The 22,688-nt window shown below is 38.2% G+C and overlaps 3 protein-coding genes across 3 annotated transcripts; all 3 read right to left on the bottom strand.

Moving 5' to 3' along the window:
• Positions 1-2,179: 2,179 nt before the first annotated feature.
• Positions 2,180-3,743, bottom strand: LOC145911704 (uncharacterized). The gene is made up of 6 exons (XM_082999120.1): positions 3,706-3,743; positions 3,180-3,257; positions 2,949-2,990; positions 2,817-2,880; positions 2,615-2,748; positions 2,180-2,516 (listed from the first exon to the last, which is right to left on the bottom strand). The coding sequence occupies exons 5-6, from the start codon at positions 2,732-2,734 to the stop codon at positions 2,334-2,336; spliced, it is 303 nt and encodes a 100-aa protein (XP_082855246.1). The 5' UTR covers positions 2,735-2,748; positions 2,817-2,880; positions 2,949-2,990; positions 3,180-3,257; positions 3,706-3,743; the 3' UTR covers positions 2,180-2,333.
• A 1,465-nt stretch (positions 3,744-5,208) lies between these two features.
• LOC145910885 (uncharacterized) lies at positions 5,209-15,358 on the bottom strand. Its single transcript, XM_082998099.1, has 16 exons — positions 15,247-15,358; positions 14,711-14,879; positions 13,682-13,815; positions 13,207-13,408; positions 12,878-13,079; positions 11,968-12,206; positions 11,605-11,763; positions 11,344-11,492; positions 11,096-11,234; positions 10,932-11,032; positions 10,541-10,761; positions 10,196-10,378; positions 9,507-10,101; positions 8,745-9,312; positions 5,991-6,235; positions 5,209-5,789 (listed from the first exon to the last, which is right to left on the bottom strand). Exons 1-16 carry the CDS (start codon positions 15,341-15,343, stop codon positions 5,209-5,211), a joined length of 3,984 nt encoding a protein of 1,327 aa, XP_082854225.1. The 5' UTR covers positions 15,344-15,358.
• Positions 15,359-17,215: 1,857 nt separating this feature from the next.
• LOC145912408 (integrator complex subunit 5-like) lies at positions 17,216-22,589 on the bottom strand. The gene is made up of 19 exons (XM_082999864.1): positions 22,465-22,589; positions 22,196-22,394; positions 22,004-22,129; positions 21,808-21,943; positions 21,500-21,666; positions 21,294-21,436; positions 21,117-21,228; positions 20,973-21,045; positions 20,764-20,914; positions 20,566-20,696; positions 20,319-20,470; positions 20,057-20,198; positions 19,691-19,896; positions 19,354-19,472; positions 19,070-19,297; positions 18,618-18,874; positions 17,880-18,102; positions 17,718-17,822; positions 17,216-17,401 (listed from the first exon to the last, which is right to left on the bottom strand). The coding sequence occupies exons 1-19, from the start codon at positions 22,495-22,497 to the stop codon at positions 17,231-17,233; spliced, it is 2,874 nt and encodes a 957-aa protein (XP_082855990.1). The 5' UTR covers positions 22,498-22,589; the 3' UTR covers positions 17,216-17,230.
• Positions 22,590-22,688: the final 99 nt, after the last annotated feature.

Raw genomic sequence — 22,688 nt, 5'->3', positions numbered from 1 at the left:
TGTTACAGTAGTCACCACATATGTGTATTTTAACATGTAATATTCATAATGTATGATGTATTTGCCGTGGTAATGTTCGTGCAAATTTTATACCCTGAACTGGAGCGTTTACGCACGCATTCACGTAACTTCGAACGACCATTTGAAACTATTACGACCATCGCTCCAAAACAGTTAACTCGCCTGAGACACCGATAACAACGTGTTTTCTCCGCCTTGTCTGGACCCTCCTATGCGGTGCACCAGAAGGCCATGATTTGACTGGAGGGCACTTTTTACGTGAAGAAGTTTATTGTGTGAAAGATCGTTGCAAGTGTGTGTTTAAAAAGATATGTAATGCATTGTCAAATAACCATTCAGATCAGACCGTTCTATTACTATTACAATTCCTTTCTGACTATTTCGATACCAATCTGACTATTTCTATACAGAACTTTTGAAATTGGATAACTCCACTCTTGGATTTGCTATTTAATATCTGTTAAGTTTTGCCATCTTAATAAAAGATTGTTTATTCCGAAAAGGTGTCAGATCTATACGGGGTTTTCTGATATAGAACACGTATATACAACAGTACGAAACGTACAATTACGTTGTTCGGATGGTCGAAGCTGAGTACGGTAAACTTTATACCTAGAACAAATTTGGGCAAAACATATCAACTTGGAGCGTTCAATAATTCGAAATTAAGACATGCGCGTGCGAAGGATTAACATGCGCGTGCGAAGGACGTTTTATCCAGGGTTTCTCAAACAATATTTGTTTTAGCAAAATGCTCGATTTGTGAGATGCATACAGATGGCCAGGTCTCATCAGTGCAGCTTATAGTGTGATTATGGACGATCTTGCCGACGAAACGGCAAGACTTCCACTAGATGGTGACTTATATACAATCATCGTCATACGTTGGGCACCAAACTGTAGGTGCAACCACCCGGAGAAAACAACGTGGACCATAGAAAAGAAAAGAGGTCTTTAAAATTAACGAGTTGAGAAATTCCGGTCTTGTCGGATTAATCGTTACATAGCGAAGGCTGATAAAAAATAGTGAGTAATAGTTGGAATGCTGCGCGTTTCAAAATCGAAATATAATTGACCATTTTTTTACCCCAACTAAATCAGTGTTTCCCGACCGGTGGTATACGCGTAACACTAGTGATACGCGTACCACAGGCACTCCAGATGTTACGCGAGCATTTGTCCGTAATTTGCGGACATAGTTCGAATTTAAAAAGTCGTAAGTGATCTCAAAATGTTTGTTACTTCATCCCCTATGTTGCTTTTTAACACTCGCAGCTAGGTGGTACGCGTCGAAATTGTTTTACCTCCCAGTGGTACGCAACCACAAAAAGGTTGGGAATCACTGGACTAAATAATGGCTCCTACACACAAGACAATATAAGATATAACTCAAAAACTTATGGAAATTAATTTCAGTTGATACTGCTTGTGTAATTTTAACTCCTATTGTGATGTGAAAAACAAATAATTAGATTATTCGCAGGCGAAAGCAACGGGACGCATACCTGAAATGTTTGTAAATTCTTGGCGGAAGGTTTTCAGCGCAGCTTCGTTTCACATTAGTAAACCGCTCCAACCGGTTTAAAGGCTTGGGTTCATTTTCGTTTAAAAAAAACTCTCAAATCGGTTTAAGGGCTCGGTTTCACCTCCTGTTCGACTTTCACATCGTAATTCAACTTGGCAGCTATTAAAGGTGTCCGTGCCCACGAACCTTTTTATTGTTGTCTGCAAAAGAGATTAAATGCAATTGTTTGTTTGTGAATAAACTTCTGTTCAACCATTTACATTTGCACAAGTACAAATATTTATCTGCCCCAAACCCAAGGAATTAAATACTATTTTGTCTAATACTCGAATTTTGGCTGCCAAAATGCGGGGTTTAAAAAATTGCTTTAATTTAGTTTGGCAAGTTTATGAACATTGTTAACGCCAACTATGGGAGGGAACTATAATTTTATTTTCGGATCTCAGTTTTATCTTTTGTTTATTGAATATTTATTTATTTAAAGGTCCTACTTTAATTTTTTGTGCGTTTTTGTTTCATAGATTTGGTGCTTTCCTACTTTAATTTGGTCTAAAGAAACCATATTGCGACATAAAAATGTTGTCTAACTCCCATACTATCAGACAAAAAGAGCCATATGTTTAATATATAAATTTAATTTGCAGCACATAATAATTCGGTCGTGCAGAGACGATGAAATTGTTAAAAGTATGCCTGGCTTTTTAAACAGAGGTCACCTGGCACTAAAATTTGTATGCGTTTCATTTAATTCAAATAGCGAATCAAGTGGACCGCATTCCAACACAAATCAAACGCAGCGAGATTTTCTACTGGTGTTGTGAAGTCTGTTGAAGGCTTGCAAAGCATGTTTCTTCCACCGATGGTTTTCCACCATAGGGCTGCGAGAAACATCGACCAGAAATCTGATCGCGTCCTCAGCGCACACCGTACGGAAAATCTTCCCCGTCGCAGTTCTGGTGCCGCCGCAGTGCTGTGGAATCGTAAAAAATCAAAACAAAACAATAATATTGCATGTAAATTAAATTAAATTTGGAGTTTTATACTCTTATAATGAAAAATTTATCTTACGTGCAAGATGTGCCAAAGAAAAGATTTTATTATTTGTGTTGATAACGAAATATCTTCCCCAGTTTCATGAGGACCACTGGTATTTCCAGAACAGGTTCTGAGAAGATCATTAAGAAGCATGGTAAGGTTGCCAGCTGAAATATTTCAAAGCGTCACGTAGCGCAAGTTGTGTGGATATATGCGCACGCACACGCAATCGTACCTGTCTCAAACAAGCCGACTGCAATTTCAGTCGTCGGCCTTCGAGCTGAATTTACTGATGGTGGCTACACAAAAAAAATAACAAACGTTAAAATAGCTACGGATAATTTTTACAGATAAATCGCAAACCCACCGGAAGCCAAACTTCAACCCGGTAATTTTTTATGCAAGTTCGCTAAAAAGACAAAAATAACAATTACGATTGTCGTTTATTATTAGTGTGTAATCAGAAAAGTAGTTTGATTCTTTTATCTTTTACATTTCGAAAAAAAGCAGGTTTTATAAAAACTGATCTTGTATAAAATAAATTGTTTCCAAAGTAGTAACAAATGGATCGATACAGATCATAAAAAAATATACTAACTTGATCAGAGGAAGATTTAATTATTTTCTTGACATCCCGTTGAAAATGACGAACGGCATTTCTTCTATTAGACAAGCACTGCCATCCAAATAATGCATTCGTTAAATGTAAAATTACAAGAAATCTGATCAAATTTGACATCGCAGCGTTTAACCCTGATGGCCATCTACAAACTATTGCAACTTCTTTCATATGTTGCATTTATAGACTTACTTCGCATGGTATTTGTGGTTGACCACCAGCTATGCGATAACCATTTTGAAAACAAACTCACAATTACCACCAACACAAGAGAAAAAAAGGAAATAGTTTTTATGTGAACGAGGCGACTTTTCTAATTTAAAACTTTTTGTGGTCACGCAACTTTAAAACAGAAATAAATGTATTTCTTGTTTACAGTTTCACAAGATTCGCACCAACAAATAAACATTTGTTTTGAAACATTCTATCGAAAAACAAACACAAATGAGGAGAAACCAAACAATATTATGTAATAAAACTTAAAGCAGAAAATACTTTGACTAACCTTACACCTACTGATGTTACTGTGAGCTACAAGGAATATTATATAATGTACGCTTCAGTGGTTTAATGGTTACGCAACAAACTCCGATACGAATTATACAACATACAGTTACGTGTGTATCCAAAAAGAGAAGGAAAAATGTTACGCAACTTCTGCCCTATGGCCTGTGGATATTTCTGATAACGGCAATCAGTTTTTTCAATCTCCTTACTTTAGGCTCTTTCGTGTATGACGGTTTTAATTTAATGAGAATGACTTTGTTTCATTAAAAACAGTTCCATACAAACTTTAAATTTCACATGATTAGATTTACGTGGATTTGGACAAAAACAAATCTTTACTATCATACTTACTTCAGTGGCATATCGGTTGAAACAAAATCCGAAACCAAATGCCCATTCTTTGTTGGTGGTGAAGGATTCACGCTGACGAATTTCCATGTTGTCAGGGCTAGACCAATGCATGCCGATGCATGAAATATTACTGCGTTTTTCTAAAATGTTTGTGAATTCTTTGCAAAAGGCGTTGGGCTCAGCTTCGTTTCACATTAGTAAACCGCTCAAACCGGTTTAACGACTTGGGCTCAGTTTCGTTAAAAAAAACGCTCAAAACCGGTTCAAGGGCTCGGGTTCAGTTCCGGTTCGACTTCCAGATTGTAATTCAACTTGGCGGCTAAAGGTCTCCGTGGCCACGAACCTTTTCCCAGAATAGGGATTACGAAGAAGCTGCATACTGTATGAAACCTGAAAGGTCGAAACGATGTTTTATTGTTGTCTGCAAAAGAGATTAAATGCAATTGATTGTTTGTGAATAAACTTCTGCTCTGCCATTTACATTTGCGCAAGTACAGATGTTTATCTGCCCCAAACCCAATGAATTAATTTCGATTTTGTCCAAAAATTCGAATTTTGACTGCCAACACGCGAGGTTAAAAAAATTGCTTTACTTCAGTTTGGCAAGTTTATGAAAATTGCTAACGGCAACTAGAAGGGCACTTTATTTGGTATTGCTATATTGTTGGTATTTGCTTCGGTTCGTAGAAAAACCAGACACTTACACCTACTGATGTTACCGTGAGCTACAAGGAATATTATATAATGTACGCTTGAGTGGTTTAATGGTTACGCAACAAACTCCGGCACGAATTACGTCACATACAGCTACGTATGTTTCTAAAGACAGAAGAAAAAATGTTACGCAACTTCTGCCCTGTGGCCTGTGGATATTTGTGACAACGGCAACCAGTTTTTTCAATCTCCTCGCTTTCGGCCCCTTCGTGTACAATGAAACGGTTTTAATTTAATGAGAATGACTTTGTTTCATTAAAAACAGTTCCATACAAACTTTAAATTCACATGGATTAGTTTTACGTGGATTTGGACAAAGAAATCGTTACTATTATACATAGTTTGGTTGTAATGGTTGAAACAAAATCCGAAACCAAATGCCCATTCTTTGTCGGTGGTGAAAGATTCACGCTGACGAGTTTCCATGTTGTCAGGGCTAGACTTGCAGATACAGTCTTGCCCTGTAGTCGGATTCCCGCACAAAAAGCCACGTTGGTGTGGCGTGGAGCTCTAGTTCTTCGTGCACACCGGCACGGATCGGCCATTTTCTTTTTATTGGCGTCGCCACCACTTGCTTGCCTGTTAGAATTAAGTCGTACATAAAACTCATACAATTCTTCATCATGTGCGGGTGGCCATTGAAGACGTCCTGAAGGCACCATAGCAGTCTTGTGTATTGAAGGTTAAACTGATGGTCGAGTTCGTGCGCCAGTGTGTTTTTTGGGTATGTGAATGGGCCTGGGTTGGTAAGTATCGGCCAAACGCCGTCCTCATCAAAGGGAATCTCATCGCCGACAAAACAGAGTTGTTTGTTGACAGATTGTTTCACATGACACCCGTAATCAGACGTGTTGAGACAGTAGGCTGCTGGTGAGAACGAATGTTCAGAAATATCGATAAGTTTCAACTTTCGGCCGCGGACGATTTCCCAAAATTTCGCGTAGTGCGAATTCCGGTAGCTGAGATTTTCACCGACTGGGGATTCCCTGAACATAGAGCACGGACTGCCTCCTTCGCCTACAAAGACAGAATACAACAACCATGTGATGCACCCAATTAGTTCATTGTTTACTATTTTTTGAGAATTAATGTGCGTTTAATTTATTTTTTAGTTTTGAAATGGAGGAGAAACAAACAACCGACAACAGGCCGTTTTGTTTAAATACTCCAGACAAAAGTCTAGACCTCTAGAGTCTAGACGATATAATTGCTCCTTACCTTGATAAACAATTTCGATGACAGCTTGTATCGCAGTCTTTAAGTCGTAAACTGGAAACAAAGGCGAGGTGAGGTTCCGTTTTTTCATCCACAGGAGTTGCTTGTCTTCTTGCAAGATGAAACTTTTGCTATCATCGTTTGAGGAAAGTTTTTCCCTGTTCATCTGGCGAGCCAACATCTCCGTGTTTTCCTCGACGCTTCCCAGAGGTACGGGGTTGTACCACTGACTCATATTCAGCTGTTTCCTACATTCGCCAATGAACAATGTGTTTCGTGTGTGTTCCCCGTTTTCAATGCTTTCAATTTGTAAACACGATGTAACATCGAAAATCACTCATGCACAACCCCTGCGTCACACAGTAAACATGTAATTCAATTTCCACACAATATCAATTTTGCCTTGTATGTGACATCATAATGCAAGAGAACTTTTTTCCTTCTGCCATGCTTCGTAAAACTGAGTTGTTAGGTACCACGTGTAGCGTGCTGAATTTAATGTCAAGTTTATTTTACTAAAGCTAAAGTTGCCTTGATTCCATTTGAATAAGGTTGAATAAGTTGCTGTAAGATATATTAATCGGATTGGTGTGTTGATGTTTCGTGTGATCTGGCTCAAAACTCCGTGTTCTTGCTCGTGTACGTGCTCGTGTTCCTATTCTTGTACGTGTACCTCGTACGTGTTGTCATGTGCCTGTGCCCGTGTGGCAAATACACGCGTTTTTGGAAATTGACATTCCTTCTTGGTGTGACGACGGCGCGGTGCCAGACGCGCAAATTCTGCCGTTACACACGACTCCAAGTACGTAATTTGTGTGAGCAACCTAACGTACAGATCTCCTATTGTTTTGGACAGTTTGGATTCTGGCTTCATGAGTTTGTATGCCAGTCTGTTGATGCCTATATTATAACTTATCGTTTCTGCTACACCTATAGATGTAGTCACTGACACCAGCCAACCTTTTGCACTTGCGGTGGGCTCGGTTTCTCGATATTTGTGAAAACGTCACGCACGAGTGAAATACTGAACTTTTGCAGAGTCACGATGAATTCTTATATTACTGCGCTATATGATACGGTGGTAGAGATCCCCAACGTATATGTGAAGGTTGCCTGGCAAGTTGTCCGCTTGCGCACCAGTGTACCTTGGCCACAATTTACCCCGTTAAAACACTGAGCTATCAGTTGGTAGCGTTGGGTCTGGTTAGCCAAGGGTCGTGAGTTCAAACCTCACCGGGAGCTTGATTTTTCAAATCTTGCTTGGACTTGTCGGGAAAAAGTGGCTGATGCAGCTAGGTTGCCAAGCCTGAATACCTCATGATCGTGATACGTTAGCTGTGATCGCCAAGAAAGGACCTGCGCAATGCGTTCCTGCCTATCATGCCCTTAAAGTATTTTGTTTTTCGCGGCAAAACGCACCTTGCACGTCTAGCCATCCAGGGCACTTTTGAACTGGGATTTTGTTAAGTATTCTGACGACTGTGAGCGTATTATCAACAGTTTTTAATAGCGGCCGTCGGTGGCTACGTCAGAATTGGTAAACACGTATGTTTTTCCTGTAATTCTGTATCTGCAAGCAAATTTCAACATGTTGTTTTGATGTTAAGGGCAATTGAAAGAATGAAGAAGACGTATGGAATTTGTTGTTTTGAATAAAAAACATGTTTTTATTACTTCAGATGTACAGCCATAAAATACAGTCGCCCATCGATGCCTTACCGTTTGACATTGGGAACTTTAACAGTTGTCACATGAAGTCATTCATTCCGGATCCATTCGTGGTCGTTAACTTCATTAAGATTAACAAAGTGTCTTCAGGTAGTGACATTTTTCTTAAATGTTTATGAATTCTATGCAAAAGGCGTTGGGCTCAGCTTCGTTTCACATTAGTAAAACGCCCAAAACCTGTTTAAGGGCTCGGGTTCAGTTCCGGTTCGACTCCCAGATTGTAATTCAACTTCGCGGCTAAAGGTCTCCGTGGCCACGAACCTTTCCCCAAAATAGGGATTACTAAGAAGCTGCACTGATTATGAAACCTGAAAGGTCGAAACGATGTATTATTGTTGTCTGCAAAAGAGATTAAATGCAATTGATTGTTTGTGAATAAACTTCTGTTCAGCCTTTTACATTTGCACAAGTACAGATGTTTATCTGCCCCAAACCCAAGGAATTAATTTCGATTTTGTCCAAATATTCGAATTTTGACTACCAACATGCGAGGTTAAAAAAAATGCTTTAATTCAGTTTGGCAAGTTTATGAACATTGTTAACGCCAACTAGGAAGGCACTTCATTTGGTATTGCTATATCGTTAGTTTTTGCTTCGGTTCGTATAGAAAAACCAGACACTTGAGTGGTTTAATGGTTACGCAACAAACTCCGACACGAATTATATAACATACAGTTACGTATGTTTCTAAAAACAGAAGAAAGAATGTTACGCAACTTCTGCCCTGTGGCCTGTGGATATTTGTGACAACGGCAACCAGTTTTTTCAATCTCCTCGCTTTGGGCCCCTTCGTGTACAATACAAACGGTTTTAATTTAATGGGAATGATTTTGTTTCATTAAAAACAGTTCCATACAAACTTTAAATTCACATGGATTAGTTTTACGTGGATTTGGACAAAGAAATCGTTACTATTATACATAGTTTGGTTGTAATGGTTGAAACAAAATCCGAAGCCAAATGCCCATTCTTTGTCGGTGGTGAAAGATTCACGCTGACGAGTTTCCATGTTGTCAGGGCTAGACTTGCAGATTCAGTCCTGCCCTGTAGTCGGATTCCCGCACAAAAAGCCACGTTGGTGTGGCGTGGAGCTCTAGTTCTTCGTGCACACCGGCACGGATCGGCCATTTTCTTTTTATTGGCGTCGCCACCACTTGCTTGCCTGTTAGAATTAAGTCGTACATAAAACTCATACAATTCTTCATCATGTGCGGGTGGCCATTGAAGACTCCCTGAAGGCACCATAGCAGTCTTGTGTATTGAAGGTTAAACTGATGGTCGAGTTCGTACGCCAGTGTGTTTTTTGGGTATGTAAATGGGCCTGGGTTGGTAAGTATCGGCCAAACGCCGTCCTCATCAAAGGGAATCTCATCGCCGACAAAACAGAGTTGTTTGTTGACAGATTGTTTCACATGACACCCGTAATCAGACGTGTTGAGACAGTAGGCTGGTGAGAACGAATGTTCGGAAATATCGATAAGTTTCAACTTTCGGCCGCGGACGATTTCCCAAAATTTCGCGTAGTGCGATTTCTGGTAGCTGAGATTTTCACCGAGTGGGGATTCCCTGAACATAGAGCACGGACTGCCTCCTTCGCCTACAAAGACAGAATACAACAACCATGTGATGTACCCAATTAGTTCATTGTTAACTATTTTTTGAGAATTAATGTGCGGTTAATTTATTTTTTAGTTTTAAAATGGAGGAGAAACAAACAACCGAGAACAGGCAGCTTTGTGCAAATACTCCAGACAAAAGTCTAGACCTCTAGACGATATAATTGCTCCTTACCTTGATAAACAATTTCGATGACAGCTTGTATCGCAGTCTTTAAGTCGTAAACTGGAAACAAAGGCGAGGTGAGGTTCCGGTTTTTCATCCACAGGAGTTGATTGTCTTTTTGCAAGATGAAACTTTTGCTATCATCGTTTGAGGAAAGTTTTTCCCTGTTCATCTGGCGAGCCAACATCTCCGTGTTTTCCTCGACGCTTCCCAGAGGTACGGGGTTGTACCACTGACTCATATTCAGCTGTTTCCTAGGTTCGCCAATGAACAATGTTTTTCGCGTGTGTTCCCGGTTTTCAATGCTTTCAATTTGTAAACACGACTCCAAGTACGTGATTTGTGTGAGCACCCTAACGTACAGATCTCCTATTGTTTTGGACAGTTTGGATTCTGGCTTCATGAGTTTGTATGCCAGCCTGTTGATGCCATGCCAAACACCAAGTTCCGATTCTGTCTGGCTATCGTTTTTAGTGTCAACAGCTTCATCTTTGTCTTTCTCCAATGCTTCATAATCGGCCAAAAGCATCCGCATTTTTGAGCTTGGTACAAAATCATCCTCATTTCCTAATAATTTCCACATCGCCGCCATTTTTAGAAATTTCTTCGCAAAAACATTTTGTTGTGGTTAGATGGGTTTAAATAATAACTTATTGTTTCTGCTACACCTATAGATGTAGTCACTGACACCAGCCAACCTTTTGCACTTGCGGTGGGCTCGGTTTCTCGATATTCGTGAAAACGTCACGCGCGAGAGAAATACTGAACTTTTGCAGGGGCACGAGGGATTCTCCCCCTAAGCTGTAGAAAGTTCCACTTCCGAGTGAAATAGGGTATGTGGGAAGACGGTTCATGTTTGTAAGATTCACTGTTCCACCCACCTAACAAAAAAAATGGATTTCTTACTTATTTATTGTTGTATATGTGTTTTGCTGCATTGCAGCATCAAATTTTGAAACTATAAAATTACACTTTGCCCCAATTGTCTATTGCTGTTTTCAAGCAAGATATTATCCAACAAATTTTCCGAGCAAGCTGTTTACCGCATTCAAGATGTTTCCTGCCAGAGACATGTGTAGCATTTCTTCTGTGTAAATGGACTTAATAAGTTTAGCGATTTCCAAGTTTCGAGATTCCTCGGTTTTTAGGCTGAGCAAGGCGGTGAAATACGGAGGTATAGTTGCCAGTTCGACCTCAACGGCGTTTTGCAGAAGCTGCAATATTTCTTCTTTGCCAGATTTGATCTGCTCAGCCGAGCATCGTTCTAATGTTACGCCGAGTAAGTAAACATTGACGTATGAGAAAGGGCATTTGAAATTAGATTTCTTGCAGTAACAAGTTCATTCACAATACCAGTATCATAGTTGTTTTAGTCCAAAAAGCTTCCAAAATATTTTGCAGTATTTCTTTTGCTGGAAAACTTTATTTTTTTACCGTGGTTGGGGGTCGACGTGTCGAACTGCATACCGCACTCCATCCAGTTCCATATTAACTCCTGCTTGCTCAAAGATAAATCACGTGACGCAGGCATGTACCTTGGCAAATGCCGAGTCACAATTACCAAGCTATAAAATGGAAAAAAAGGAAGATCGTCTCACTTGGAGTTTCCGAATTCGTATTCAAACATAGCGGTTCTAAGCATTCTTGCTTTTCGCTTTACGTCCGTGTACGAATGCAAATCAATTATTCCGTGCCTTGCCATGACCGGGTATAAATTGTAGTACTGAAGAAATATGTCTGCACAAGCAATTTTTGAATTGTTGGTCCCGTACTTACATACAACGTAATTAGAACACCATGAAACCTTAATCGCTTCAAACTATTTGTTTTTCGCGGTAAAACGCACCTTGCACGTCTAGCCATCCAGGGCACTTTTTAACAGGGATTTTGTTAAATATTCTCACGACTGGGCGTATTGTCAACAAGTTGTAATAGCTGCCGTGGTTGGCTACGTCAGAATTAGTAAACACGTATGTTTTCCCTGCAATTCTGTATCTGCAAGCAAAGTTCAATATGTTGTTTTGATGTTTAAAATAAGGAGTAATTAAACGAATTAAAAATAAATATGGAATGGGTTGATTTGATTAAAAAAACATGTTTTTAATACTTCAGATGTACAGCCATGACGTAGAGTTGACCATCGATCCCACATCGTTTGACATTGGGATCTTTAACAGCAGTCAACATAAAGTCATTCATTCCGGATCCATTCGTGGTCGGTAACTTATTCAAGATCAACAGAGCGTCCTCGGGTTGTGACAATTTTCTAAATTTTTTGTAAATTTTTTGTAAAAATTTTAGTTTTGATATATGTGGTAAGTCTGTTTAAACTAAATATTATTTCGACGTGGTCCTTTGTCAGCGGCAAAAATGTAAACACAACATTATGTACACCAAGGCATCCTTTTGGTTCGACTTGCATTTGGTTCGACTTGCATGCAAGGCCAACAAACATATACATGGAACTTACGTCTCACATGCTTTAAATGTACAAACAATTTGCGACATTGCAGGGGCGATTTCCACTTGTAGATTTGCGCCCTGTACAGGATTTCCATATTGTGAAACAAACCCCGGGTAAGTTGTGGATTGGCCTACGTTAAGCCTCTTTACCATAGAGTTCAGTACACCGATGTTGATACCGAATTTACTTTCTTCAAGAGAGATTTTGTAGTTTCTGATAAACGAATGGAACATAACCGCGGCATACTTTTGGGGATTTCATAAAGTAATGTCCAAATAGAATGCAAAGAATTTCAGCAAATTGAACGACCGTGAGCGTCAAGTTTAAAACAACTATCACGCTTTTGGGGTATAAAATAACTGAATTATGCCAACAACAAGTCAATCGTTTCGTTCAAAAGCTAGTTGTTACTCGTAGCTATACGAACTGCTACTACGATGTTAAGTAATAAAATTTGTGTTAATACAAGAACAACACATAAAGTATAGGTAAGACCAATTTGTAACCATTATAGTCCTAAACGAACAAAACTTATACTGAATCTTAACTTATATAGTCTTAACTTCTCATTCTAAAACGGGTTTGTGTCGTAATTTGGATTCCACTTATTACAGTTTAGCAAGCATGATATTATCGTACAGCGATGATGGGTTGAACAGAAAAACAGGTAGAAAATAAATTAAGTATGTGCAATTTCACCATGGTTCGCTAAAAGGGAAAAGAGAACCAGTGTGATGATTGGCAGCATTAGTAAAGCGCCAGACCTATACATACCAAGAAGAAAACCTGATCGGGATTTGTGGTCAGGATGTCCTGGTTCAAATTCCAGTGTAGTCAATAAAAGGATATTTTCACTGCTGTTTACTACACAAGTAGGTACTTACACATGGGTACTGCGGACGTCTTTTCTTATCACAGCAATTTTGTGTTTGTCAAACAGTTTTTCGACACCCTTCGAAAGATGAGCAGTGCTGATGTCAATTATACCTCCAATAAGCGTATACCATTTCTCCCCGACGTCCATGTATTTCGAGATGAGGTCAATAAGAAAAAATGTCTTTCCGCTTGTGGTTGTGATTATTTGGGAGCAAACCTCATTCGGATAAACATACGGGAATCTAAGGGCAAAAATACTGTATTCCCGGCACGTGACTGCGTGTGTGCTACATTTGACTATTGCATTGTATAAATTCTCAACCAACGAAGCAGGTTATTCTATTGGCATTACTGCTGTTAGACATTTACCTGCAACTTACAGCAAGAGCTACATACAAGTTCCTTGTTTTGATAGTCTTGTTCCTATACGATGGTAAGCTTGCCGATATGTCTATTGTTAGAACGTGTTTGTCTTTGTAGTGATAAAAAGGTGCGTGAAGGCAGCCGAAGTAAGTGGATTGCAAAATACGGGTGGACGTTTGTTCATTTGGGTCGTCCAGTGACGTCATACCTACAAATGAAAAGAAAGTATATCCTACTGCTCTTCCGGCAAAAAATTAACGTACTGTATTGTTGTCATTCAGCGAAACTTCATCAGAGTTTGGTTTCGCTGAATGACAGATGAAACTTCGTGACAGTAGCCTACATTCATTTTATGCCAGAAAAGCAGTATATTTTAAATTGCAATATGTCTGGCAACAACAGATTCAGAAAGTCTTAGATTCTAAGGTATATCCTTTTGTTTTTAAACTCATTTTTACAAACGTAAGAATAAAACAGATACCAACAGTTCCAGTAAGTCGCCCGCTTTTTCTTGTGTAATTAAAAGCATCGATGACCATGTTGATACTAAGTTCTCTGCTATTCCGGAATAATGTCTTGTAATGCTCGTTGTGCCAAGTTATATTTTCCAGCTTGCTACACAAAAATACTTCAAATCATAAACCAATATGATTCGTGCGTAAGTCAAGTTTTTGGGATCAAATGTGCAAAATAGAAAATACGAGTTGTCCTCAGATACTCCGCTTTAGCAAAGCAACAAATGTTGGAATGTAAAAAGTAGGAAACCACAACGTCACACACACTTTTTTGTGGCCTATACGTGTCGGAGAATTGTGAATGCGACCGTACATCTGGACGACCAACAAACTATTAGGTTGTTTTAAAAATATGTTTCACAACAAGAAGAGGCATTTTAAACGCCTGCGTGGATCAACGCTGTAATTACCTATTGAGGAGCGGCAACGGCAACATCTGCTTCAGGCAGAAGCTGAATTTCCACAAACTAGTAACGCGCGTGAATATTACGCCATTTTCGTAAGATAGAAAATGGATAGAAACGTTACAACACCATAACAAAAAAATTTTAAATTCTACGAAATAGCAGTGACATAAAACCATGTTATTATGGTGTCGTTAGCATCGTTAGCAAGGAGCCAGAAAGTCGAAAACATTTTGATTAAATACAAGCTATGCACAAAACAGGTATAAATGTAGAAACATAACTCTTAAATCTTCAATACAAACAAAATGCAATAGTCGATAATTTCATGTTACAGACGTTTCGATTGCTGAACAATCAATCATTTTCAATGTTCTCGACTAATTGCATTTTCTATTTTGTTTGTATTAAAAGTAAAAATTGTTCTGACGACACATTACTACTTTAACTATCTTCCGTTACGCAGAGGCAATAAATATGGTGGCATAAATATAGCAGGAAGCTTACAAAAATGTTGAGAATCATTAGGATTGTGCAAACATCAAGGTTGTTAAAAAAAAAACTGCATGTAGAAATGTTTGACACACTTACCTTTTAAACCTTCCCATCGGCAGCTTCGTTGCTCGTTTACCATCCCGCTGAGTACTGGCAGGTCGGTATTTTGCTTGGAACACACCGGGAACTTGGATCGTTAAACCCCATATTTCGCTTACCGTTTGTCGGTCGGGATCGGGCATCACAATTTGCGCCCGCTCCGTTTCTGCGAAATGGCGCGAATGTAATAACAAAGGAAATTACCGCAGAATAGATTTAATTGTGCCAAAGTATCGAGGAAACTGGTGGCATATTTATAAAAGGGCTTTTCGACTACGACATTGCTTCGGTCATGTATGTTTAAGGACCTTTTGTTTGGGGTCCACGGCGTCGCAACTGTTATTACGTTATTTCATCAGATATGAAACAAAGTGTTCGATATTTGAGTTTTTAGTGAGGCTTTTGTTCTTAAATATTTTAAAGACTTTTTTCCCAACCAAATAACAACATGTCTGATTTCGCTAAAGTACAAAAAAAAACAATTTGTAAATAACAACATACGAGACCTTTCAAAATGTGTTTGGAATACCTACCCTTGAAAATGCTTGTTATATGATTTGAGCAATTGTAAGGAGATGTACAAATGGTTGACACGTGTGTGTTGAGAAAATAAAGATGGCCGCTGCCCATCGGGTTCCAGTTGTAGTCGAAAGTCCCAAAGAAACTGGAATTTTTCTAAAAATTGAGAGTTAAAATTATAATAGACTGCTTATAAACTGCTAGAATGGGTTTGTCAATGTTGTACTTAACTACCTCATGAATTAATTGAGGCGCCGTGAACTTTGAAAGTCCTGCTATAGTGAAGTGCTTGCTGTTATAGTTACATCTCATGTTGTTCAAAGAGCTGGGATCCACCGCCAACCGACCGTGAAAATGCAGTCTCGGCCAGTCCATATAGCCTTAATAGCAACAAACAAGATCAGCCTTTGTATGGTATTGGTGACTTTAAAAACGTACTGGGACAAAATTTTAGCACACATGGGCGGTTTTCTACGGCAAAAAGACCACGAACTCGTGTCTGGGTTCCCGTTCCGCATGTAACACTGCAGTGAGACCATGTACTCCATGCCACATCCTTCCGGTGATGGTTGTAACCTGTGCAGCCAAAATGTCAACATTTTCTTTCGTCCCTTAAGTATTGACAAAAATTTTTTTTGAATTATACGTTTGCATGAAAGATATATTTGAAAAAAAATAATAAATTTCTTTTCATTATTTTTCAACTTTTAATTTGGTGTATATAAAACCTTCTGCCGCTAAAGCTTGCCTACTAGCGAATTGCTTCAAAATTATCACAAATGTAATGAAGGAAAAAAACAATTTTTACAAAAACACGATGATGATCCACTGGTCAAAATAATGAAGGCGACAATGCAAGCTGAATTCAAACTCCGTGGCATGTAGATTTTTGTAATACTGCCTCTGAAACTACAATTGTACAATAGTTTTTGAACGCTGTAAACCGAGTTCTTGTGGCCAACCTTTTATTAGCACTACCTCAAACACGTTTCTGACACAAAGGCAGTGATGTTATTCAACGCCCTTTTCATCATCCCCAATATAATGAAGAGGCTCCACAAAGTTCCTGGCAAAAGCATGGGAAACGTGTAAGTCTCCACATATATATCGCAGTTGAAAACTTACAGTACAGAAAATGCTGGTCTTTAATCTACTATTTCTTTGTCCGTCCAAAAAAACTGCCCATACATTAATAATGTAAAAAGTTAAATATCGCCCAAATATTTTAAAGATATAAAAGCGCAATGATACACAACACATTTGAAGTATCATAGATTGTGTTTTGGTAGTTATGAAAACCGGGATGGCAACATCCAACTACTTCCTTCGTTTTTCAGTGGATGAATAACGGAACCAATAACAAGCCCCTGGAAACAAACAAACTTTAAACCAAAACAAAAGATTACACATTATAAAATTCAGTATTAGTGTTCTTCCTTCTCTCAGTAATTATACCGCGACACATATACTCCTATCACTGGCATAGAAGCTTCACTTCCTAACCTTCGGAGAGCGAAAATCCCATGACAACGCTGGATAGATTTTCAGTCAGTGTTATTGCGGGATTTCACATACGCCGACACAATTGCTTTTTGGTTTCAACAAACACAGGAAATCCAAAGACAATTCGATGCACTATAGACCTCGTTCTATCAACAGGATTTTTTTTATGGTATGAGAAAGATAAATAGGAGAACGCCTATACATGATTCGCTGCTTCAGTACACGTAAAAAAGATCTTAAAAGTAAAAAGTTATCGTTGATCAGTTTAAGCGCTTGGTCTATATTAAGACAATTCGCGTTAAAACCGCAATGATATGCACAGAGTTACATAAACGTTATTAACAAATAAAAACACGCAGGCTTACAAAGACCTTCTTAACCCATAACCCAGAGGCCACAGTTTGGTTTACCGACGGCTGTGCTGACCCTTCTTAGGAACCGAAAATCACAGGTGATATTTTTGCAATAGTTTTATTGTACACGTGTTGTACACATCTAACTGGTAAATCTTTTTGTTGGCATAAACTTTGAAAAAAGGTGTCCGAGCTTTGTAATGTTGGCATGCAAAACATGATGGATGACAGCTAAAAATGGCTGCAAGTTGATGTTTTCGGAGTAAAAGTCCCTGTCGTTTACTGATCGTTGTTCCGCATCTGATGGGTATTCCTTCAAAATTCATGGTTTACTTTATGTAGTAATTACGCAATAAATGGTTGTTTTGCCAAATTTCCACACGAATGAAGAAAGCATACGATTATGCACCAAATAGAATGTAAGATTGTCGTTCTGCAGTATGAATTACAATTGTAAATCTAAATTCGATTATATATTTATTCGGAACATAACTAATGGCTTTGTAAATCCGTAACACAAACAATACAGCCCATATAACTGATATTGTTTGGCGTTAAAATTGTATTCGAAATATCATCAATAAGTGTTGTGTTCTGCAACGCCAATACACCAAGAGTCACAATTTTACCTTTATAAAATTCCAGATAGTCGTTAAAAGGACCGAGACTTCAAACGGCGAAATTTGGTGAAAAAACTGCCCGACGCAACACAGTGGTTCCGAAACCAGTTTTCCCTGCGAAAAAAGGCACGGGTAAGACCGAGCGGATTCCAGGTAGATTTTACATTATACCTTGCCAAGAAGTTGCAACGATTTAACCGCGACCTGGTAGTAAAGCGACCCTTCCTGCAGAGGGGTCTGATGACGGTCTGACTCGCAGTGACTTAAAAGTACGGACAGACATGATCGAACTACTGGGGAAACTTTGATGAAAGCGCGATGATTGTGAGCAACCAATGAAAGTAGTTGCCACATAAAAGGGTGTTCGTCAAGAAAATGAAAGATTCCCAAATCTCTGAAAAAATCGAGTAAGTTGACAACACGCATGTTAAAAAATGATTATTACTGTGCGAAGTAACCGAATCCGGCATGTCTTTAACCGCCCAAAAAGGTTCAGACCTTGGAAAAAACAATCATTTGAAACTATCTTTCTACTATTAGGCATTTGGATACCGAAAATACTTTTTCCTTGGAACGCCCACTCCACAATCTCTAATGATCTAGCAAGGCTTATTTAATATTTTGGGTTCATACAAATTGTATTATATTCCTGAGACTCCAAAAGGAGTGAAGGACGATCAGCGCCAGTGTATCATCTTTATTTTTTAACAGAAATATGAATTTCGCCTCATCCTCAGGAATAAAAATACTGGCGCTGATCGTCCTTCACTCCTTTTGAAGTCTCAGGAATATAATATATTGTAAAGACAGATCCGCCGGTCACCGACCTGCACAGGCAGATTCCTGTAGTCATTTTCAACATTTTCTCTAGAATAATACAAATTGTTTTGGGTTTTATGAATAATTAACCTTTCAATTGTCAGCTTTCTGGTGTTGCAGGAAGGCCAATCCGCGTCACCATCAAGAGTTATTGTTGTGGCCAGTTGTGATGAAGACACTGTGATGGCAGCTATAAGAATATCAGCCAGGTGAAACAGCTTATCAGTGTCAAAAGTTTCTTTTATATCGGGAATATGGAAGCTGTTGATGCTGACGCTGCCACTCGTCTTGCAGCTGCATCGATGAATGAGTAGGGACAAACATTCATTATTACTTGACTGTGCTTCCTTTAAATAAAATACACAAAGATTAATTAATAAAAGTTTGTGTACTTTGAATCTTCTGCTGTCTTTCTGGCCAACAAAGACTCAGTAATAGATTTTATAATAACAACTCCTGTAAGTTGTCCAACGTCAAACAAACGACTTACAGGAATTGTCAAGGATTAATTAATTATATATATGTGCCCGCAATGTTCTTACCGCAGACATTGGGCATTTCTTTTTCTTCTTTGGTCCCGATCCGATGCGGCCAGCTTCAACTGATATGGGTACAAACCCCTTGATGGCTGAGTTTCTGAAGATTGACTTTGCTTTAGCTTTTTGGTGCATTGTAATCAGCATAACATTGGTATCAAGTTGTAGGTCAGACATTTCATTTTCATCAAAACCATTTTCGATTCTCTTGCCAAACAGGATGCTGTTCCTTTCCTGTTTGTGTTTTTTCTTGTGAAGTTGCCCATGGGAATAACGCTAGAAAAACTCACCTGTGTGACAGAAGCTTCTAACAGAAGTCGACAAACAACTGAAAACATGTCCGGTGTTTGAGATAGCTGAACCAATACCCGATGACAACTTTGCATTGGAGCATCATTATTTCTATGACCTACAGATGAAAATAATGTGTGCTATGCCATAGACTAAATGTAAACAGAATGTATGTAAAAGAAAGATTGTCCTACAAAAACCATTAAATTAACACCCTTAATTTTCATACGTAAGTGACATGCAACTCTGTCAAATCTATGTATGATTTGTAACCACAATTAGATTATGGCTTTACTGCATCCTAGATCATCAATGCAATTTGTAAATACAACATACCTGTATGAAGAAGGTAATAAAAGTAATACACAAGGGATTGTGCAATTGGCAATAGTTTGGTTCCCAAACCAATATCATTTGCTGATGAATTTGACAAAATTTGAAACAGAATGTCAACACTGAGCTTCGCACATTTCTGTTTGACTGGAAGCTTACAAATCATTGAAACTATATTGTCAACGACTTTCAATAGTTTTTTTATTATCCTTCAAACAAAAGGGGAAAATGATAGTAAATTTAATCTTTACTGTAAACCTTACTTATTGGTACAAATAATTTTTACTGGTACAATACTTAAGCTTGTCATTTTTTTTTAAACATTTTTTACAACTGAAAAGTAGAATTCTGCTTGCTGTCTACACATACTTTATCCTTAAATGATTGTCAGAAACATTGGATTGATTGATGGTGCAAAGGTAATGAATATTACTCAGAAGACAGGCAGCTTTGTCCTCAGACATTTCAGACAATGAATCAAAGGACATTTGCAGTACAGAATCCAATATATCTGCATTTGCAACACCAATTAAAAAATTTTCAAATTTATGATTAAACAGTAACTGATTTTAGCAATATTTCTACATAAAGCACCTGAAGTCATGTTTCGAAAATTAAACAAATTTAATACCTGGCAATATTGGTGCAACATTGCTATACAGTTGCATGAAGGTCAATAAATGTGACTGACTTGTTGATTTGCTTAGGATGTAGCTCAGTACTGATGCAGCATATGATTTATAAAAGCATATCAGCAACAGGAGATCATACAACCAAGCTTTTCTAGTTAGATAATACAAGTGAAAATATGCACACAACATATGACACATATTGCAAAGCACACTTGCTGAAGCATGTAATAGTAGCAGAAGGTATACCTAGTAGCTGAAGGTGTTCCCAAGATAGCATTGCAATAGTCCTCATAACTTGCACTGATTTCAGTAAAAACATTGTCAGCATTAAATTTTTCCTTTAGTGCCGTGTGCTTTAGATCATCGAGCAAAAGTGGCTATAACAGTCAATATAATAGATATTAACAACACATATTCCACTCCACTTGTATTTAGCATACTTACAATGATTTTTGAAAAGAAACTACGTACTGCTTTGTCCAACCCTTGAAGTTTCCCAGTTGGCCTTGAACTGGCAGCATTTAAAAGGAGAGAAAATAGTTTGTGAGATCCAACTGATGACTTGCAAACTAAGTGAACAACCAAGCTCATGACACTAAAAAGGAATCATGGAGTATTTCTCATAAAGCCAGTTAATGAACATTTACCAGTACCTGTCACTCTCATCTGAATTGCGGTTGAGTTTATGAAACTGCTTGTACAAGGTGTTCAACATATTTGCATCAACTAAACATTTGTTTTGTTACCAATAACATAAATAAATAAATAAATAAATAAATAAGGATAATCAAACTCACTTGAGTCAACAAACAATTTGGTAGTAGATGGCATCAACACTGGAGAAACTGAAAACAAGTTCATAAGATACAACGCAACTTTTATATGAGTGTGTTTTCCTGGTGGAGGTGACTGAAAAAAACACAAGCAGTTTTAGAAGAAAAGCTTGGCCTTGCATATGTGCAATGTCACCTTACCTTAAACATGTCAAGCATTTTATTGCAGACTTCGATTCGATGCACTACCGACAAGTGCTCCATAACCCTCGTTACCGATGACAAAATCGTTTGCTCATTTTCATTCATTGTGATAGAGGCAGAAGGTGGCAAAGAAATTGATGCTAAAAATAGCTTCTGTAGCTGTCATGATGGACATAATAAATTAAGACAGCTGATATACTTACTCCATCGTAATTTACAAAACTTGTTAAAACCATTGTATAGAACTTTTTCTATAACCTCATCAGGAAATGCACTGCCAACATCTGCCACAACCCAATCAAAATATGGAGAGTGGCTTGATGATGCATTCAGCAATGAGTCAACACAAGATTGTGGTTTTTGTTCAATTCTGTGAAGAAAATGGTCTCAGAAATTTCTCATACAGCTATAGGCAAAATGTTACAATTCCAAACAAGATATCATTAAACACTTGATTGCTGCAATGGAATTCCTGCGGGCATTAAAAATAAATTTAGGCTCTAGTACTTACAAAACTTTTAGACAAGTCCTATAGATATCCAACAACATTCTCATGGGAACAACATTCAGCCAAAACCCAAGTAGTCGCCCAAGATTGCTTGGTGATGGTATCACTTGTCTTTGTTTGCTACAGCTACTTACTTGGCCTTCAAATGCATAAAAATATAGACATTTCTAATGATTTAGTACCAACAAAACAATCATACCGAGTGCCTCAACAGACCAATTGCACAGGATAGTTGCCCATGCTTTTCCATTATGTTCCAATAATTCAAGTAGAGTTTTCACAACTAGTTCTAGACTAGAGGCAATTTCAGTACTAATACCTGAAGCTAAAAAAAATTAGTCCTTTTTTATTTGAATTCAAGTTTTATTAATTTGTAGTAACTTAATCTTGCCTGTAGATTGAAATTCAATATGGTCAAGATGTGTCCTGACCGCATCTTCAAATAGCATTGTAAATCGGTGTAGGACAGCATTTCTTGCAGCAGGAACTCTGTGTAATAATGCTACAGAGTTTCGGACTCTTTCTTCTGTAAAGCTTCCTGATGCATACGAAGAGGCAACAAACCAGTGGACCATCTGCTGTGCACCAAGCTGCTCGTTTTCCATGAGGAAAAGACACATTTTACTAACTTAACAAGAATGTTTTTACTCAATTACAAACCTTTGATGTACTATGACTTTGCTTGGACTTCATGTTGTTTTCTATCTAGCATCCACAAAAAACAGGCATGTTATTAAGCTTCGGAAGATTTTCGTATCTTTTATAAATACGTTGCACTTAAAGCTGGAGAAACAAATCACAATTATATTTTACCCATTGAATTGAAATCACCACGACCACACTACAATACATAGCGAGGGGATTCACCTTTAAACTAACGTCAA

This window comes from Ascidia mentula, chromosome 8 (assembly GCF_947561715.1).
Source record: "Ascidia mentula chromosome 8, kaAscMent1.1, whole genome shotgun sequence".
Lineage (NCBI taxonomy): Eukaryota > Metazoa > Chordata > Ascidiacea > Phlebobranchia > Ascidiidae > Ascidia > Ascidia mentula.
Note: the sequence above shows the minus strand (reverse complement) of the source record. Positions and strands in the feature narration are given on the sequence as shown.

Coding starts and splice junctions, on each gene's coding strand:
- LOC145911704 (XM_082999120.1), bottom strand. CDS start 2,734: ATGCTTCTTAATGATCTTCTCAGAACCTGTTCTGGAAATACCAGTGGT. Junction 2,517..2,614: donor TTCTTTGGCACATCTTGCAC/GTAAGATAAATT, acceptor ACGATTCCACAG/CACTGCGGCGGCACCAGAAC.
- LOC145910885 (XM_082998099.1), bottom strand. CDS start 15,343: ATGGGCAGCGGCCATCTTTATTTTCTCAACACACACGTGTCAACCATT. Junction 11,764..11,967: donor ACATTTAAAGCATGTGAGAC/GTAAGTTCCATG, acceptor CAAAAAATTTAG/AAAATTGTCACAACCCGAGG. Junction 9,313..9,506: donor CATCGAAATTGTTTATCAAG/GTAAGGAGCAAT, acceptor CTGTCTTTGTAG/GCGAAGGAGGCAGTCCGTGC.
- LOC145912408 (XM_082999864.1), bottom strand. CDS start 22,497: ATGAAGTCCAAGCAAAGTCATAGTACATCAAAG. Junction 22,130..22,195: donor TATTGAATTTCAATCTACAG/GCAAGATTAAGT, acceptor AATTTTTTTTAG/CTTCAGGTATTAGTACTGAA. Junction 19,473..19,690: donor TTATTACCTTCTTCATACAG/GTATGTTGTATT, acceptor TTTCATCTGTAG/GTCATAGAAATAATGATGCT.